Here is a 20449-nt window from a genome sequence, read left to right on the forward strand (position 1 = left end):
GTAGTTTAGCCTGCTGCAAGTAATCTCTCTGAAACAGAGAAGCCTGCAGCCTTTTCTTAATAAAATAAGTATTTCATGTCTGGATCCATTAAGTCAAGCTAAAGAACCTCCTACTGTTTCCCTGGATGTGGAAATACTAAAAATGTATGAAAACCAGACCAGATAACATTTTATTTTTCCTTTCAAAGAGCATGTGAGCTCTATAAAGTTGGTTTCAGTTGCAAATCTTGCCTGTTCAGTAATGTAGGCATTTGTGTTACAGAGTGTAAAGATAGCATCCAACTGTTTTCCTCTTAAGGTTCAGCACCCTCAGTCATGTATTTCATCCATCCCTAGATTTCTGTTCTTAACAATTACTGTCATGAAATGCTGATACTTTAAATATTCTTTTAATTCTAAGAGTTGTGTTGGTTGTTTTCTTCTACAGAGGCACACAGTTCTAACCCAGTTTGCTCTGTAACTGTTAGTGGGGAAAAGATGCCTGCCATGACTACAGGAATGCAGCTTCAAGTGAGTTTGCCCTTCCCTTCAGAGTCACTCAGAAGTACTGACATTTTTTGTGGAGACAAAAGTAAATGTAAAATAGGTAAAAAAAATTCTACTAACAATAACACTCATCTTTCTTGTCATTTCAGGTTTTACACTCAGCTCTCTTCACATTTGACTTAATAGAAAGTGTTCTAGCTCGAGTAGAAGAACTCATTGAAGGGAAGACAAAAGCTGTAATGGAGGAAAATAGTTAAGTCAGCTGAAGTGTTTGAATTAACATACTCCTTACAAGATCATTTGGACTATGAGACTTCAGTTGCAAGGGAGGCTACCACCCTTTATAGACGAGCAATTTAGAGTGGCCTCCAGAATTGCAAATGCTGTTCTTCATAAGTCTTGTTGCTGTTCTTGTTTATTTTCTTTTGCTCTTGTTGCATGTGATTTGCAGATACAGTCTATTTACTTCTCTTCAGAATGTGATGCTTTTTCTTAAGTTTAGAAACTAAAAACAGGGCAGGGGTGTGTTCTTCTCTGTGGCAAGGAGGTATGGCTAGGCATTTATTTTTTTTTATTTTCAGAATTTGTTACGTAATAGTTGCTGACTGGTGTTGTGAATTACAAAGGTTTTTATCAAGTGACTGAAGAACCATTAATTAAAAAGCCGTGTTTAAGCAGAAGGTATTTTTATTAGCACATTTTAATGTTGACAAACAAGCTTCTATATTTGCAAACAGGACTGTAAGGTACAGATAGATAACAATATATTCTATACTATCTATAAATAGTAAAAAACGCTGTGGCAAAGGAAACCAGGTTTAAAGAAAAACACATCAACTTTGAGCCAAATAAGATTTTAAAACTGAGTAACATAACAGATAACCCTTGTGTTTAAAAAACAGCGTAAAGTTTCATACATACAGCTGCTTATTTTAGGGATACCTGTATTGTGGAATTGTTCTGATTATCCTTATCTTGAATCATACAGTTTTCCTTAAGATATAGTAAATATTTTGGGGAATTATTTATAAACAGATGAGCCTCTAAGTTCAGAACCAAGTTAAAAGTAAGGATGGCTTTTCTATAGTGCAGCTAAACCACTTCTTTTCCCCCCGCCCAGTACATTTGGTATCAAGTATGCTATTTTTCACTGTATAGTTATTTAATACGAATTTTCATTCCAAATGCATATGTTGTATGTAGTCTTTTGAAATGTAACTATATTTTTAAGAACATTTTATATTTTGTTTAAAATGTAGCAACTTTATTTATGAATAAAAAACCCAAATACTAAGTTAATTACAGTGGAATTGGTACTCCTGAAGCATCTTCCAAACTGGACTTTTTTCTATTATTTGGGCTTTTGTCATTTCCATTTTGCAACGAGTATCATCTGCTTGTGGCTTGGAAGTTATCTTGGAGAAAAGAAAAATATTATGAGTAGGACACAGTGAATTTTAGGTAATAGAATATTCAACATTTTCTTTTTCCAGTAGTAGAAATGCAGAATTATTCATCAGTGAAATTTGAATCGTGTTCTGAAGTAGGTGTTCAGGAATGATGTACACAGAGGTGATAGTATTTCAACAGGAGTTAGCAGTAAATGAAAACATCCTAATTTAACAATGGTAAATAACAGCCAAACAAGCCCTTAAGTATCTGTTTTCTTAGATGCTATTAAGAGCTATTAAGTTACCTCTAACAGTAGTTTAAAGACTCAGCTAATGCATCAGAGTACCAGTCCTACCTCAGTGTATTAATGGATTGTGGTCAGTATAACCCAAAAAGTTCCATTAAGGAAAACCAAATATTTTACAGTTCTTGGCTTTTCCTGAGTAATACACTCATATTTTTAAGTATATGCAACTGGACTTACCTTAGCCATAGTTAGCATTAATTTAACAGTTTCAGCAGGATTGTGAACTGGTATTACACGTAAGTTACTGCCCAGGAATCTGCGCATCAAAATAAGTAAGATTACTTTTAAAATATGTATTTAATTTGTTATGCCATAAAACTCAAACAGCATTCCCACATGATGTAAGCAGCTTTTTAGTGTGCAGTTTTACTTAGGGAGAAGAGTGCTTTTATCTTGAAAGGGCAAGTGGAGCATTCATGCTGTTTGTAAAGCCATCTGTCCCATTTCTGTAGCACTTACTTACGTGGGATTTGGAAGGGCTCATTTCTTTATCTAGGTCTCTTCAACAATCAATCAGCATTTCTTAAGCATGCGTACATTCAGAGAGAGCTAAACCCTCTTCTGTGATATTGTTGAAAACTCTTCTCAGTGGCAGTAAAAAATATTCAGGTTGTTTTTATGGCTTTGGAAGAACACAGCAAAGTATCTAAAAACACTGTGCTAAAAGTATTTCAGAATTTGAACTAAATCGTTGTACTGTACTATAAATAAAACAACCTGTATTCCAGGCATGATTAAGATAATGGGATAATTCCACTACTTTCATGTAAAGGCTTGTTCACTCAAATACTTCAACCTAAAATTAATTCTTTCTATAAATACTGTTACTCATATGCATTCATTCTTGAGAATGGAATCTGAAGATTCAAAATAGTAACATGAGTTGTCATTCAGTGCAGTTATGGAAGAGAGAGATCAAAGCTTAGGCAAGCACAGAGCCTCTCCCTCAGCCTTGCACCTTAAGTGTGTTGGAACAATGACAGCGTTGCCTTTGCTGCTGTTTTCTGTTGTAGAGCTAAAACAGGAGAGGGACTTCACAACAAAGAATGAGGAATTTTAAATAACTAAAATGAATTTAAATAATGCAGATGAAGTGCCCAGCTGCTCACTTGCATAGTCCCCTGTGACCTCCCCTTGTGCCTACCACCTGTTCTTCCCTGCAATCTGTCTGATAACTTGGACTCATTCACATTAAGACCTCATGCTGGTAAGGTATCTCAGCTGAACTTGTCTCCCCTTGCCTCTAATTAGCAAAAATAAATGTTACAGGTACTGTCCTTCTCTAAGCATAGGCACTCAGGTCCCTGGTGGGTTTTGCTAAAAGGTGATGTAGGAACAAGGGTTGGGTTTACATTTACAGATCAGGGAAAAAAATTGATGCAGTTTTGCTAATACTAGAATGGGCTAAACAAAGCATGAATGAACAAAGTGCAACAAGGAAACAATTACATGTACTTACCTAGATCCAACCTGTTTCTATAAATAGTTTTGCTTCCAATAACAGCAGGACTAAATTTAGTTTTATTAATTTGATTGATGGACAGAATACTGGCATTTGAACATGTCTGGCCTTTCCTCCAAGGTGTTTAAAACTTCACATACAGATGTACTGGGGTTATTAGTGGAATGCTCATTTAAGCTATGATGATAAACACTACTTTTCTCCTGCTTCCCCCATGCTGTACACAACCCTACATAAAATGTTCATGTTGTTAACAAGAATCCTGTAATTTTCTGATTAATAATAATAAAAAAAAATCCTTCCCTAATTGCAGCAAACCCATAGATAGATAAGCAGAAAGACATAGTAATAGAAGACAACCTGACAATTACTAAGGGGCTTTGTTTTTTAACAAATCCAACAGGTGGCTTGTAGTTTCAAAGAAGCTCAGTCAGTGATTTACAAACAACAGCAGAACTCCAAGTTGCCAGGTAGTAAAAAAAGCACATGAATTTAAATATATATATATATAATTCTGCCTTGTCAACATCAATTTGATATTGCTCGGAATGACAAAATATTTATTTTAATAAAATTACATAATAATTACATAATAAATTTTGGAATACAGCTCCAAAATACAATGCACAAAATCCACTGTTACATAAGCACAAAGTAAATTGAGAATTAGCATTGCCATCAGCTAAATAACATGGTCCTGCTGAATGGTGGCTGAACTTTTAAAACCTCTCATAAAAATTTACAGCGTTTTCACAAACAGGTAATAGATTTCTTACATTTAATCTCATACACTCTTTCATGCATCAGCATTTGGAAGTATGCCCAGGATTTAATGAAACTGGTGCCAGTTACCTCAAGGAGGTAAAGATCAAAGACTTCATTAGAATAGTCACTTCTGTGAGGCCAAGAGTGACAATCAGCTGCAGTTAGGGCTACTGTACCTACAAGAAAATAGTTCTGACTACAAGCATGGAGCATAATCTGATTGCTGTTGTCAGCAGGTGTGTACTAAAATATGCAAGTTTTCAGATTCTATTAGAAATTAGAGATAAGTTTTAAATAAACCAGTTTTAATGTTGTTTTATACTTTTGGTGTAAAATAACATTAATTATTTAATTGTTCTAGGCAATTTTAATAGACACTGTTCCAAGTAAACATTTTAAAAGCTGGTAAAAAATCTGCACTTTACAATAAAGCCTTTTCTCATGATGTAAACTTGCCTGTTCTGTTTTGAAAATGACCATGAAAATATGGTTACAGAGCTAAGAAAATTGTGTAATTTTCCAATTCAAGAGAAAACTTGAAAAAGAATTATATTACATAGCCCTAAAATGATTGAAAAAGGAAGCATATTTGCTATGTTTAGAGGAACATCCTCTTTTGTTGCCTATGGTATGTCAGATTGATTCACTTGGTATTCTTTTTATTTGCTATTAATAAACAAATGCTTTAAATATTTTTCCAGTGCATTAGTAAAATACAATGTGTGTCTGAATTCCTGTAAATAATTCACAAAGGGTAAGGTTGGAAGGGACCACAGTGTGTCAACTCCAACCTCCCTACTCAAGGAGGGTCATCCTAGAGCACGCTGCACAGGATTACATCCAGATAGTTCTGGAATATCTCCAGTGAAGGAGATACACCCTCTCTGAGCAATCTGTTCCAGTGCATGGTCACTGCACAGTAAAGGAGTTCTTCCTCATGTTTAGGTGAAACTTCCTGTGCATCAGTTTCTGTCCATTGCCTCTTGTCCTATTTATTCCTAAAAATAATATTTCCAAATCCAAGACTGCTCTTTCATTTCTTCTTAGCAATATAAAGTTGAGTTTGATGTTGAAATCATACCTTCTCTGAATCCTGAACATGGCACTCCATTCTTCTGGTCCATGAAGAGCAGCTGACAAAACCAAAAAACTGTTCCGATGGATGTTTATGAACTTCTGAATCCTTTTAGAAAACTCTTCTTCCCCTGTCCTAAGCAAGTCTTGAGTGTCTGACAGTATAAATGCAATGCCTATTGAGGAAAGTGCTGTAAATGTACAGGTCATGGCAGCAATGGGATTAAGTTCTCACCACAAACTGGGAAGCACAATTCTTAATTCAACCATTTGTTTAAAAGGCAATGGAACAGAACATGAATGGATTTCCACATCTCTGACAGGGAGATTTGGCCAGTGATGATGAGTAATTTTAAGGTAACACTACAATATCTCAGGTAATTTTTCTACCATAACATCAAAAAACCACCAACTATACAATCCACTCCAAGTAGACACATCTGAATGCCTTTGAGTGTACATGCTTCAGGAACAAGCAACTGCTATAATGGAATGAATTTGGGGCAAATGCAAAGGCTGACTGAAAAGCTCAGCAAGTCCTGTTTCTAAATGAAAGAAACAGCTGTAAAATCTTAAAAGTTAGCTAAACTGTCTACCATGAAAAATGAAATTGTAACTCTGTCAATTTAAGTTGTTCTAAAAGGGAAAGTTAAGAAGGCTGAAGTTTAGGAGGCTTAACAACTGAGCATACAAAAATCTATCTCAATGTGTGCTAGTCGTTAAAGTTCAGGAAAACTTCAGATAAAGGATCTCATCTATGTGTCTAAAACATCTTCTGTTCTAAAAAGGAAAAATAGCTATTTCATGTTCACAGCTCAGTGATTTCCCAATCAAACCCACTCCAATAATCCTTTCCTCACCTCCACTGCTATCACCAGCTTGCAAATTCAACTTGCAAGTTGAAAGCCAAAGGTGTTGGTTCACTCTTACATTTACAGCCATGTATACTAAAGATCCTGATGGCAGTTTACATGTTAGTGGCATTTAGCATGTTTACTCAGTTATAACAAAAATTTACTGAGTAGTTCAGCAAATGATCACCACATCTCATGTAGCTGTTCTATAATATATGTACCAAAAAAGTAAAAAACAATGGAAGTATTTAATCCCTCTCTGAAACGTTCTCTGTTTCATCCTCTGATTTACATACAATCATAGCACAGCTCCTTCCAGTACTGTACAACATCCCCACAAGGCAGGTTTTATTCAGTTTAGTGTAGCCCACAACAGGGCCTGACTTTGTACTTCTTTGGAATTTATGATTTAAAAGCATAAACTTTAAAGTACTGTACCAGAAAGAGGAAAAATCACAGATCCAGTTTCCACTGATTCTGAATATCGAACTCGGTGTTGTTGTCTCTGCAAAACTGTAGAAATTTCATGATCCTAAATAAATTTTACAAGGTTATTTTGAAAAGTTTTCAGCCAACAAGTTAGAAATGTTCTTAAAGCATCAGCTGAACCATTATAGCTGAACCATTTAGCACTGTTGTTCAGAAAGTATTTTTTATTCCACTTAAAATTAAAAAAAAATACTAAAATGTTAAACATGTTCAATTAAGGAAATTTTGAAGTATTTGATTGGAAGTTACAAACACCGAAAAACAATTCTGTATGTGTACATTCAGTTTGTCTCAGGAAACTCTTGCATAATGCATAAAGCTCAAACGTTTTACAGTCTGTTTTGGTAAGATGTGCTAGAGGAGGACTTGCAGAAAGGAGGATCATACAGCAGTGTGTTTCTATGACTCTGGTTAATTAGGCTGCATTATTTTCACAGATGTCAGCATCTCAGCTGGAAAATCGTTCAGAAATTCTGTATGGGACATGATTTTTCTTTAAAGCTTTTTGACAGAATGCAAATCCACACAGGAAAACTAGAACACTGCACTATGCAGCATTAATCATCTACAGAATGGAATGTGTTTGGATGTATTTTTCAGCCTGCAAAAAGCATTTCTGCTTCACAGAAGCTGCACGAACAACACACACATATTAAAGGTTAAATCACGGAAACCTTTTTTAGCTAATAAAATGTTCTTTAACCTACCCATCCAAAACACAGCCAGCCTGCTTATATAGGGAAGTGCCATGATTTAGTGGAAGAGTACAACAGAAAATCTGGATAGCAAAGTGAACCCTGAAGGAGACAGTAACCAGAAATGTCACGCTTTCAAAGGGAACACTCAGTCGCAATTGCTTGCAAGGTATAGCTACATTTTGGAAAAAAGTCTCAGCTTCAAAGCCACTGCTAAATTATTTAACGTACAAATATAACAGCTATATGAAAATGATAGCTCATAACTAAACCTGATACAGAAAAGCCATCCTGGATTTGTATTCAGTTATCTCCATTGCTTTGCTTATGGGGAGCCCTAACAGCAGTAGTTTTGAGTAGAGCTGGGAGTAGGAGTGAGTTATGCTGGTACAGCTGATGAAGTCACTGCCATCCATTACCTCTCGCCATATTATGGCACAAACAGGCACAGTTTACAGGCTGTAAATTTCAAAATGAGTAGGAAAGTAAGTATAGGCTTTAAACTCAGGTGATTCAGGAATTACTTCAACATGGTTCACCCATTTACACAGTGGAGATGGGGTGACAACCTTGTCAGCCAAGCTAGCATAAGATATCCTTGCTTGTGAATCAAAGCTCTCTTGCCTCTAAATTGTTGCCAGCTGGCATGAAATTGGCCTCAGCTGCAGAAGCTAATTACCAGCTCCTTGACATACCCTTTTACTTTACTTGGGAACAGAGTCAAGGCTTCTGATGTTAACAGATAAAAATATATATTAGTATCTGTAAGACTCAATATGTTAAACTCAATTATGTACTTACTGAGTAATTGTCTACCCCTGTGTTGATACTGCATAGGAAAAAATAAAGTATTTAGGGAGAAATTCAGAAAATTCAGCAACATTTCTGATGGAATTATTTATAGAGCAAACTGAAAGAGGCATCAGTGCAGTGCAAAAACGATGAGTCAGGAGAACAATCCTAAAGCAGTGTAACTCAGAATAGCAGGTGGCAAGAATACTAAATAGATATGGAAGTAACTAGCAGAAAATACAGATACACACAAAAAGAACCAGTGTTCCAGTAGAGGCAGCTTCAGACTAGTATCCCTGTTTCATCCTGAAAAAAACTGTATTCGTTGACATTGAATAAAATATTTCCATATACAGAATATAGGAAATGCTTCTTTCAGCATTTCCTGGTGAGTCAGATGCTGTATCCTACCTGCAGAGCTGTACTCATAATGATCGTCGTTATCCACCTCGTCTGCTCCTGCCTACAACCTTCTGTCATCTCTTTCGATGGTTTAATAGCTCTGCAGTGAGATCTCAGGTGCTACTTCTGAAAAGTTTGGGAAAAGAGAGACGACAAGTATTTCCTTCCAGTTAACGAGGTGAGATGTTCAAAGCACACGGACACATTAAAGAGCTGATTAAAAACCAGGGCACTACTCAATTGTCATGCTATGATTTAGCCCACTGCCACTAATTTAAGCTAATTTAAGATGGCAGTCAGATACCTAAATAGCTTTAAGGAATTTGCATCTGGGCAGGCTGCCTCTGTAGGGCATAACACTCATCTGAAAATATTCCTGGATGTGCAGCTTGGCAGGCGTTTGTGTCTCCACAAGGCTCACGCGGAGCAGTTGGGGTCAGCGGAGCTCCCGGCAGGAGCGAGAGGCAGCCCGGAGCCTGGGCCCGGATGGTTCCCGTTAGCCTTGGTGCCAGCTGCGCCCAACGCCAGCCTCACCCAGCCCCTTCCCCGGGGTAAAACCTGTTCTGGCGCCGGGCTGGCTCCCCGGGGCGCCTCCGGGAGGGCGGCAAAGCGGGAGCCCGGCAAAGCGGGAGCCCGGCGGCGGGAAGGGAGCGAGGCCCCCCCCTCACCCTCAGCCCTCAGGAGGAGCCGCGCGGCGCTGGAACCGAAGGCTCGAGGGAATGCTCGTAATGGGCGGCTGATGCTGCAGCTGTTTCTGGGCAAGAACAGGCCAGGTTATTTTCTATAGAACATATAAACACAGAAGGTTCACAGAAGAAAAATGTGAAAGCAAGAGACAGCACCACTTTCAGTGAAAAAGAAATACTGTTTTGAAGCTTCTTTTTAAATCATGTTCTTACATGATTACATGAGGAAACAATACTTCCACATGGTGAAGAAGAGATGGAATGCTGAGCCATTAAAAGCACTGGTATCCAGCTCTGCTCTTCACCCAGGCATGAGTCTAGCTTCTCATACTATTTTCTGAAACTGGTATTTTTACTAAAAATCAGAGATTTTAGTAAAGGCTTTTTCTTTTTAAACACTTTTTAGGGCATTTTAAAATAGAAGAAACTAACCTCATACATTAAAATAAAAAATTAAATAAATTTATATAGGAAATTGTTTGGCTTGCATAGAAATAATTAGACACTATAGTAATTTAAAAATGACTCTTCTCCTTTTTGTTTCAGACAAGACATGGATTCACATCTGATTTCTCTCTCCTGTTGGTCAAATGCACCCAAGTTAGAGTAACCCTGCTCTGCAAGGGTATGTACATAGTAAGTAAAATATTTCTAATACTGAATTTTTGAGCTTTTGTGGAGTATAAATGTGAAAGTCAGCAAATTAAAGGAAGATAATAGATGTATTTGGTGTCTTGACTATAGAGTTCTGGAGACCAGTGACAGGACCCACAAACTGTGAAACCATGTCCTGTAACACAGTGGAGCCGTGTGCTCTGACTGCATACAAAAATCAGAGAGCTGAGAACATCAGGAATTATTTTAAAGTACAATTATAAAATAATAGAGCAGTTTCATGATGAGGATTGATGATCCAGCAGCATGAATTTTGAATTTATGCACACTATGAATGAATTCATGTTGTCAGTACTAGAGAAAATCCCAGGGGTAAAGAGTAGGAACTGTTTTGTTTGTAAGGGTTATATTTGATCTATAATACTACAGTGTATCTGAATTCATATTTTGGATTATGTTTACTACATACATGCATTCATTGAATTAAAAATATTCAGACAGAGAAAAAATAGTAGGAGGGAATAGAATGGAATAAAAAATGATTCCCAGGGTAAATATCTTTAACAGGTGAGTAGATTTCTGTTTCTTTCAGTGTAATACTGTTGGAGATGGGCAGTACATAAAAGAAAGCATAAATTATTACATTAAAAAAATTGTAATTACAAAGAAATACAAGTACTGGATTTTGGCTCCTGGGGTACCAGCAGATACCTTTTTTCCCTGATAGCCACTTACTGTGCATGAAGTTGGACACCCCCAAACTCAGAATATCACTTGAGAGAGCATCAAGTACAGTAATGGAGAAGTGTGGGATAATGAGAAAAACCCCAACCTTAACAGAAAATACTTCCTGACAGTATTTTGACTCCAGCTGCTATATATTTACTAGTGTAAATTGTGTCTTAATTACAGTTGGCAAAAATTTATACCAGAAACTTAATATATTTCTGCTTGTCACTTATATTTGACAATAATTGGTATTTAAAATAAAAATAAGACTCTTTCTGAGAGTTCTGAGAAGGTTCTGAGCAGAATGGACCCTGGACCCCACACTGTGTCCTGTGTAAGAGCTGCCCTGGCCTAGTGCTTGTCTAGTACAAGTCTGATGCAATGGGACATGCTGAGCCCCAGAACTCTGCCCAAGGGACAATTCTGGTAGAGGTTTGTTCTGCAATACCATTTGAGCATTCACGACATGACTTTCTCTTTTTTTGAGCCTGAATGTCAGAACACTAAGTAGGAGCACAGACTCAAAGGAAATAAATTTTTCGGAATTGTGTGTTCTTCAGAGCATTCTTCTCCATAGTAGTTTCCTTTCCCAAGAGGGACTTTTGAGGGATCCTGTACTATCTGATGAGCTGAAGTTATTTTCCTACTTACTGTTATCTCTGCTGTGACAGTTTCTGACATTTGGCTAGTGTTTGCTTTAAATCTCAGAAGCATTTCTTTCCCACATACCTACATGGTGCATTTCACATGCAGGTAAAGGTGCAGCAGGGAGAAAGAACAGGGCTGTGTCTGACAGCATATCAAATAATTCCTGGAAGAATTTAGAACCCCATTTAGGCAAGATAGAAAGATCTTGGGATTAGAACTCGCCTATGATGAAGATAATGGCATAATCATTTGAATGAATAACTAATTTATGACAAGGCAAAATCTATCATCATATTAGTGTTTCTCTATGCTCTCCTGGCTGATATCCTGTATGTTCTACATCAGCACCATTGTTCGATTCTTTAGAACTGTTACATAGGTATCTTCCTCTCTATGTATTTTTATATGAACACTGATTGTTTATCTTCACACATAATCACCTGTCCTGTTCTCTGATGACACAATCAAAGAAAAAAAAAATCAATAAAGGAGAAAAAGGAGTGAATGTTCATTAAACAGATGGAAAAGGAAAGTAACACTTTTTTTTGCCATTTACAGAGCACAAATAAAAATCGATGTTAGCAGTCCACAAGTTGAATGAAGTACAGTGACTCAGCATTTAACTTACACATAGGATTTATTATTTTCTGTCATACAGAAATCAACTAAGAACCTTAAGTTTGTAGCATGGAGAAGAAAGGTTTGGGACTATGCAACCATACAAATATTCTGGAAACAGAAGACCATGTTGACAAGGAGTAATTTTGAAATAGGATTACTTAGGCCCCAGCTCATTATCTAAGTCTGGAAAGCAAGCGGGTGGGAAACATGCAAGCATTCGGTGTGAGAGCTTAAGACCCTCCCCAAGACTGAGTGGTTAAAATATTCTAGGACCATAAGGCCATGGACTACAGGTAGTGAATCAAATGTTTCTTCATATGCATCCCATTATACATATATTAGATTGACCTTGGTTACTAGAACATGATCATCCAGAAAGTAGAGATTGAAGGGGTTTTTTCTCTACAGATACAGGAGGCATATTGTTACAGGTAGGAAGTTTGACTTAGAAGTGGGTCTCATTCATGGATATTACCTCATTGTGAAGGTCACAAAAAGTTTTTACACTACCTACACTGAATCTGGCACGTACACAGGGTTTGTCCTATCTGTATTGATCTTAAGCATGCTGATATAACTCTACTGGCAGGATGTCATGCCACACTCAAAAGAGGGTTATTAAAAAAAAAAGTGAAGAATGAAAATGATTTCATTAAACACAACTTAAGAAAATTGCAAAAGTTCCTACATAACGTTTGTGTAAGTGAGGATATTGTAGGTTTAAGTAAGGTGGTGAGATGAGTCTCAAAAGTGGCTTGTAGACTTAAGGTCATGGGCCAAAATTTTTACTCCAGTAACTAGTCCTTCTGTCCACACACTTAAATAAAGTGATCTTTATAAATGTGGATCTGATGCCACTCACACTAACTTCAGCAGGAGCTGAGAAAATGTAGTCACTGTCACTTGAGTGCATAAATACCAAGTATGATCACCTGGGTAATTGGGCTGAGCCCCAAATTTGTGCATGTGAACCTCTGTTCAGGTTCACCAGAATGTGCACTCTAATCCAGTTAACAGTCATCATCTGTAAGTATACAAACCCTATTTTGACCATCAGTGTCCTTGTTAAATGTATCTAGTTACTGAGTTATAGTCAGCCCCTTCAGATACTGAGGTTTCAGTTATTGAAGATGTGTATGCATATTTTACTGTGCAATAGCAAAAGAACTTTTGTTGCATGTAATGCAGAAAGTTAGATTTCTTAGGACTTCGATTTCTCTAACTGGACAGTCTTCTGAGCAATGAATTAAGGAGAACAGGGAAGCAACTTAATGGAATTCCATTATTAATTATTTCATACTCTAACTGCATCCAGATGGTTCATCAGGATTAGAACCTCATTAAGTTGAAGTACCGTATAAAAGACAAGTATGCACAGTGCCTGCCCCAGTGTCAGCTCCATTACCCTTTCTGAAAAGAGAATGTTAAACTGAAAGCCAATCAGCAAATGTGGCTGTGGGCTCACTTCTGTCTTTGCAGAACCATGGCTTAAGGGAGTGTACAGTGCAGATTGCAAAGCAAAGTATGAAAGGAAGGCCAAATGCAAGAAATAAACAGGTATGTGTGCATGCCTGCTCTGCATAGCTTCTTCTGTTTTTAGTTACCAAATGTAAAAAAACCAAATAAATTAGCAAACTCTGTATTTTTCCCCAGCTGATATCCAATTTTTAGATAAATCACTTTCCTCTGTTACAGGTTTAGTTTCCTTAAACACACAGTAGTTGTCAATAGGAAGAAGCTAGGTTTTAAATTAGCTAGAGAAGACATTTGAGCTGTAATTTTTTTGAAGTTGAACCTAAAACCTTATTAAAAAAAAAAAAACCGCATATGCTTTTGTTCAAGAGAGAAAGATGAAAATCAGTATGGATTTTCTGCAAGAGATGAAAGCTTCTAATTATATTGGATTTCAGATCTAAAAGCCCATTTCCAGAGAATCATCTGTTGTAATAAAGCTGCAATACTTCTCATTTTATCTTTTGTCCTCAGTTCCTGTGTAGTCCTGGCAAGAACGTCATCCATCAACGTACAAATGTTAAATTACCCCAGTCATGAAATATTAACAGAATGCATACAATTATGACTCCTAAATTGAAGTCTTTCTAACTGTAATTTGTCATACCTACAACTGTACAATGTTATTAGTAGAATAAAACTAGAAAACTACGAAATAGATATATTGGAAAAATAGCATTTCTAGTACATGCATTAATATAGACAAGCCCTGAACCTGATTCAGCTGAGGTCAACAAGAGGTTGTTTTTGACATTAGTGAAAGCAAAATAATGAATTCCTAGATGTCTTGGTTCTGAGCCACAGATGAATAATATAAGAGTGGTTCTTAATTTCCTTCATGCAAAGGTTTAGGTTTTCTGGAGCAAAGTAGAACGAGCATGCTACTTATTATTTTTCCAGATGGCAATAATATGTATTGAAATATGTATAAAATAGTCTCCTACAATCTGTACCTAGAACAGGTATGTGAATTTTTTTTAACATATTCCCTGAAACAAACTGAGAGACAATGCTAGGGGAACACACCCTAGGCACAGTCTTTGTAAGCAACATGGGAAGTTCTCTTGCCCTAGTTCTTCCAAAATAATAATAAAATTTGCAAACTCAAAATTGAGTATGATTTTGAAATAATTTAAAACCCTAAAAGGTGTGGAATAAGATTATTAAACTTGTACAGTTCAGTCATGTATCATCCAGAACTTCAAATGTTGCAAGCTAGCCATATTTCTTGTATTATTAATATTTTCCAATGACACCCACAGTAGTTATTATAATGAGAATAGTTTAATCTCAAATATCTGTTTCCCATGAGCATTGTGTTTCTGCCTGCTGACTTTATTATCATTTATATGCTATGGACATTGATGAGGCCCTAACAACCTGATCTAACTTTGAAGTTACCCCTGCTTTTAGTAGGAGGTTGGACTACACACCTTTAGTCATTTCAAGACTGCATTTTCCTGTATTTCTATGATTTTTCTGCATTTTCCTGTAATTCTATGATTCTAGAAGTTTTTCTAAAGGAAAATCTTAGGAATTTATGACGTGTCCTTTCCATTACCCCTACACCACAAAAGCAGATGTCTGGGGTTTTTTATGCACTTATCTGATCACTTGTAGTAGTCCAGACTGCCTGCTGATCTCATTTCATGCTTACTTATCTCTTCTGATCTTCACTGTATGTCTCAGCCTCCACATTTCTTCTGCTACACTATATAAACATGGCATAATCTCATGCATTGAAAAAGCAAACCAAAACATATTATTAACTGCTGTGCTTTTCTAACTGTTGTTTCTCTCTTAGTGGTTAGGCTCAGCTGTCTTCCTGCAGTTCTGTCAGGCTCTACACCAAACTGGTGTCTGTTGCCTTTGACTCTGCAGGCCAATCTCTCATTTTGACCACAGCCCCTAAGAACACCTTCCTAATCAACCTCAAAACTGGTATTTTATACTCATCTGCCTTGTGGGCTGTGTTCAGTGAAGCCAGTGGTACAGTTTTCCTTAAATCCTGTCATCGTCATTTGACTCCTATCTCCATCTTTTTATTTCCTTTGCTTCCCTAATTTCTTTTTTAAATAGATTATTTGGAAGAACCTTCCCGTTCCTCAGTTTCATGTATGGTTCCAAGTGTCTGGCCTTCCCTTTTCTGTCTGCAATATGTCTGTTGGTGACTTATTCCACAAATACAATTTTAGCTATTATGTGTATGTAAAAACCCTGCAGAGCTGCTTCTCCAGTCCAGACTAGACTCTTAACTTTCCAAGTGAAAAAAAAAAAGTAATTATGCCTACAGATACTACTTGGAGGTCTAGCCTTCTTTAAACTTAATACATTCCTACATGTAAAACATCCTTCCTTATTTTTCACTTTCATAACATCATTTGAGGTAGGCCAAATGAGGTAGGGTCATTATCTTAGACTCTGATTGCCAAATCCTCTCCTCTAAATTTCACCAATACTTTACTAAATGTGGCGTTACTCTCTGTAGGATACAGACATGTTTGCCCATTCACAGAACAGTCTCAGGTAAGCTGTCACTGTCACCTGTTAACTGCAACATGGTGTCCTCAGGCTTTGACAAAGCAACTTCACTGCTCTTATTCAAAATACTACTGCAAGGGTAGCGCTCTGACTATGCCGTCTTTTTAGTTTCCTCACTGATGCCACTTTCACTGTTTCATCAGATGTATCTATCCTGTCTTTGCTTTAAAGGTCTTTCAGGACCTTGTAATCACTATTCACTTGGAGCCTATGACACTGGCTTTGATTGTTTCTCTATGACGCTTTCAAACCTTTATCCATTCTCTCATGTTTTGGAGAAGAGGCCAATACAGTGACAAAATCATTGTCAGGAGGTATGAGCAGGACTCCAAAGAACTCAAGTGACTGATACTATTAAACAAATAGCCACCTACACCTGACTTAAAGCTTGAACGTTCTCCTGAATGAGGTCAGACTCAAACAGTTCAGGCAGCACACAAGGCTGGTCAGGAATATCCATTCTTCCAGCTCCCTCGTTATCCAGCCTTCAAATCTCACCCTCCAGCTTCCCCTTCTCGTAATGCACACAGGAGAAAAAATGACTATTTAAACTGATGATGTGCTGAAACCATTGCTAATCAGCTAGACAAATATTGACACTCTCATTTTACTTTTCCATTCATGTGCATTTTTTTTTTTGTCTTTTGTCTTATCTTGGATTCTAACCACTCTGTGGGAAGTCTTTGTTTTTGTTCTTTGTTTGTACAATGTCTAGCCAGTGGGATGCTGGTCTGATTAAGGTTCACAGGCACTCTAGTAACGCGAATTAAAAACAATACCACTTTCTATTCCTGCTACTTCTACAGACACTGTTTGGCTGTGGGAAGCTGAATTCTATGGCTGCCTATGTACCAACTGAACAATACCATATCCTAATCAGTGGTCTGCTGCAAAACTGTTAAAGGAATTGCATCAACATTATTGGGGACTTGAAGAGAGAAGCTAGTTAATTTTGATACAACTGAAAAAGACAAAAACCCCAATTAAAAAAACCCTACATGTGATTGCATTTCATACAATAAACCTGAAATTTTGTGTCAATTTTCAGTGTCCCTTTATCAATTCAGTAAGAAGTTAAAAACGTGGGCAAAGCGAAAAACAGACAAAAGGATCCCTTCTTTCACTTTCTGTCACTTCTCCTTTCCATCACTTCATCTTGTCTAACATGTGAATGTCCACTGTCAGAATATCATCAGGATTTTAAAGTTGATTAAACTTTTTGGTAAACAATTTTTACTTTAGTACAGACATTGAAAAACACAATTCCTTAGCCTTCTGTAAGAGCTTCTCCTGAGCATCATCTTTTACTATGGCTAGTACTATAATTCTTTATTTTATGCAAAAGATTATCACCTATTGATATACCTTGTAAACTTGGAAGGTGAAAAATAGGTTTTCTTGAGGATTTGTACCTTCTAAAGGCGGTTCTAGCGCGCTCAATAGGAAGACTGGGTTAAATACAGAGTATTAGGTTTATAATATTTTGAATTATAATATCTTGGACTATTTATACTGCTGCTAAAAGAGAAGATGAAAGATTTTTATTATGAGACTGAACATCTTCCTTTCATGAGTTTAGAGTCCTCCACTGACATAAGAGAGAAAGGGAGGTTTTCCTTTTTTTCTCTTACCTTGGTATTAAAGAACAAGATAAAATTCTTCCTCCATTCATTTTGAGAATAAAACATTACTTTTACTTTTGTACCAGAAATCCAACAAAGTGGCTTGCTAGATATTTTGCCTCAAAAATCTTTATTATGTCAAATCCAAAGCTGTAACTTCTTTAATCATACACTAGGGCAAGTTCATATTTCCACAGAACTGAGTTTCTGACTATGAACAAAGAGAAATGAAGTTTGTCAAGAAAATTAAGGTGCACTGCTGGAATTGTGCAAAAACTTGCAAAACTGACCATGTTATCAGTGGTTACAGCCAGCTTAAGTTGTGTACTTATATAGTTTCAATCAAAATAGAATGTTAGTAGCCTTTTACTGCTATATGGCACCCACTTCTGAAGGCACTTCTGTTAATAACTAAGAGGAGGTAGAATACTTCCTTTTTAGATTTTAAGCTGTGTGGAAGACAAGCTCTACTGTTTCCATAATGCAGACATCTCAAGAGGGTCCAACCTTTGCAAGAAAAAAACCCTGTATGTTTCAGAAATTCTGACTTGGTAAGAATTACAGAAAGTTTCTCATTCCTTCCTCCCCTGTCAAATCAGAAAAGACAATAATCAGTCCTATCCACACCCAAAGAGCCAAAAGCAGCAGAATGATCTGTATATCCTATTTCACTCTGAGTCAAAAGAAAGGTTATGGTGACATTTAGTCTCAATTTATAAAAGCAATGCTAGAGATATTAATGAAGATGCAAGAATCCTATTACTGCTCCTAAAAATGTGGCATCTATGAAAACAAACAAAACCAAATTCCTGAGAATCTTGCTATGCCTCAGCATCAGGATGGTGCAAGTGTAATTATTTAATGGCTGAAGGTAATTCTAGTTAACGTCAGACTTCAGATGTAACACTGACCACAACTTCAGATTCAGATGTACTTTTGGAGACATCAGACATGCTGTCTCTTAGAGCAGGAGCAACATTCTACCAATTCCTTTGAATTCATGCACTATGCCACTTAAAATATTTACTTAAATATGTGCATTTCCAAGAAAGAAACAGTGCTCTTCATACAGCACAGCACCTCTGAAGTCTTATATTTGAAGAAAAGGCAATTAAAAAAATTTATTGGAAACTTCTAAACAAAACAAACCAAAATACAAAAATTAAATCTGGAAAAAACAGATGAAACAAGCTGCTCATATTAATAAGGCCCAAGGCAGATTCAGATTGAAACATTTTCTTTGACTATTATTATGTTTTTCTGACATTTAAAGTAGTGTTGGCACACATCACCTTTTGACACAACCGTTCTGAATCTTTATTGTTGTAAAATGAAGTCACCATATAGAGGGGGGGTAAAAGCAGAGGAATAGCTCTACTAATTGTGCATTCATCTTTAAATTTTTGATCAATGAGAACATTAAATGTCAAAAAAAAAAGATAAAAGGGAGGGTGGAAACCCAGATTTTTCTTTCATGTCATCTAGTTTTTCTAACAACTCTAGAAAATACATGCTCAAAGTTCATTTTTAGAAAAGACATACATTTAAGTCTTGAAAAAATTATTGTACTTGTGATTAAATCTAGATTATAAGTTAACATATTTACCTCATTTTATCAGAAAGATTGCCTCAGTATCAAGAATTGTTCATTCTTGACTGATGCAGTATTTCATTACTGTATGGAAACAACTCATCAAAATAGATTTGGGGAATGGGTTGGAGTTCAGTTGCAAAAGCTGACACCTTAATGATGGGTTTCCAGTTCAAGAATTGTCCATTCCCCTTGAGGGGACGAACAGTCTTCAGATGAAAAGCTTGCCACTGTAATGCTTGCTGAGGAATCGTCAAGTGGAGACATGAGTTCAGTCCACCTACTGAATGTGTCAACTTGTGATGTACCCTGAGGATTTGAACCATCTCGTGCCAGAAACAGTGTCTGATTAATAAGACATTGTGCTAAGTTAAGGTCTTCAGGAACAGAGTTTTTGAAATCTATATTTGAGTCCTGCTCAGATAACAATTGCCTGAGTAGAGTCCAGTCCTGTTCTGCAAACTGTTGATCTTCAAAATCCATCTCTAGAACTGCTGTTTCTGAATCCATCCTCTGCTCAATTGCTTCTCCAACATCCATCTCATATATTGGAGAAAGGGTTTTTGGAGGCCGATGTTCATACATGCAGGTTTGTGCCATTGTGTCATAATCATCTATGTCTCCTGAAATAATTCACAATACTGTACAATGTAAAAATTGTAGATGATCCTCCCCTCAGGGCTGTGTAGAGCAAAATTTAATTCATTCAGGAAGGACAATCCAATCAGGTTAAAAAAGGGGGGATGGAGGGTTATACAAAATTGACAAAATTTGAGTCATTTATTTCCTATATAAAAAACAAAGTATGATTTATAAATTAAGTTAAAGCAGCAATCACCACTGGTAATTAACAATAACCTCCATAATTAAGTTTCTGATACAGAAAATGACAATGTAAATATACACTTAATGCACATGAAATTTCTCATTTACTACATAAATTAAATTTAGACCAGGAGGTGCATAGAGGGAATTAATAGAGAATAATTACTGAATGGTGACTTAAGCTATGTCAGCTTAGAAGAGAATTAAAACCAAAATTGTTTATCCACAGGCTTATTTCTACACTGCACATGCAAGGGCAGCTGCAGGCAAGGGCAAGCAAACTTAAAAAAAATAGTACAACTTTTAATGTCTTCTTGTTCTGTGGTCTGGCTGAACATAGA

At 36.7% G+C, this 20449-nt stretch overlaps 3 protein-coding genes across 13 annotated transcripts in view; 1 reads left to right on the top strand and 2 right to left on the bottom strand.

The window, feature by feature from the left end:
• The window catches only part of GLMN (glomulin, FKBP associated protein), a 21433-nt gene extending 16327 nt beyond the window's left edge, over positions 1-5106 (top strand). For all 9 annotated transcript variants that reach the window (XM_032117971.1, XM_032117966.1, XM_032117975.1 and 6 more), the window contains 2 exons: positions 428-510; positions 636-5106. In XM_032117971.1, the coding sequence (XP_031973862.1) occupies positions 428-510; positions 636-743 (191 nt within the window). In that variant the 3' untranslated portion in view covers positions 744-5106. The remainder of the gene's footprint in view (positions 1-427; positions 511-635) is intronic.
• Positions 1156-11924, bottom strand: C9H1orf146 (chromosome 9 C1orf146 homolog). 2 transcript variants are annotated; one of them, XM_032117979.1, is made up of 6 exons: positions 9277-11924; positions 8728-8844; positions 6779-6872; positions 5494-5662; positions 2363-2441; positions 1156-1901 (listed from the first exon to the last, which is right to left on the bottom strand). In XM_032117979.1, the coding sequence occupies exons 2-6, from the start codon at positions 8794-8796 to the stop codon at positions 1782-1784; spliced, it is 531 nt and encodes a 176-aa protein (XP_031973870.1). In that variant the 5' UTR covers positions 8797-8844; positions 9277-11924; the 3' UTR covers positions 1156-1781. The 2 variants fall into 2 exon arrangements, with proteins under 2 accessions (XP_031973870.1, XP_031973871.1); XM_032117980.1 differs by lacking the exon at positions 9277-11924 and adding an exon at positions 9023-9262.
• Positions 11925-12014: 90 nt separating this feature from the next.
• Positions 12015-20449, bottom strand: part of BTBD8 (BTB domain containing 8) — a 42943-nt gene continuing 34508 nt past the window's right edge. For both annotated transcript variants that reach the window (XM_032117965.1, XM_032117964.1), the window contains exon 18: positions 12015-19906. In XM_032117965.1, the coding sequence (XP_031973856.1) occupies positions 19437-19906 (470 nt within the window). In that variant the 3' untranslated portion in view covers positions 12015-19436. The remainder of the gene's footprint in view (positions 19907-20449) is intronic.

Source organism: Corvus moneduloides, chromosome 9 (genome assembly GCF_009650955.1).
Source record: "Corvus moneduloides isolate bCorMon1 chromosome 9, bCorMon1.pri, whole genome shotgun sequence".
Taxonomy (NCBI): Eukaryota; Metazoa; Chordata; class Aves; order Passeriformes; family Corvidae; genus Corvus; species Corvus moneduloides.

What these genes read in the sequence shown, in the direction of transcription:
- C9H1orf146 (XM_032117979.1), bottom strand. Translation starts at nt 8,796, where the DNA reads ATGACAGAAGGTTGTAGGCAGGAGCAGACGAGGTGGATAACGACGATC. An exon ending in TTATGAGTACAGCTCTGCAG is followed by an intron (nt 6,873 to 8,727) that starts GTAGGATACAGC and finishes AAATTTATTTAG; the next exon opens with GATCATGAAATTTCTACAGT. An exon ending in TGTGATTTTTCCTCTTTCTG is followed by an intron (nt 5,663 to 6,778) that starts GTACAGTACTTT and finishes TTTCCTCAATAG; the next exon opens with GCATTGCATTTATACTGTCA.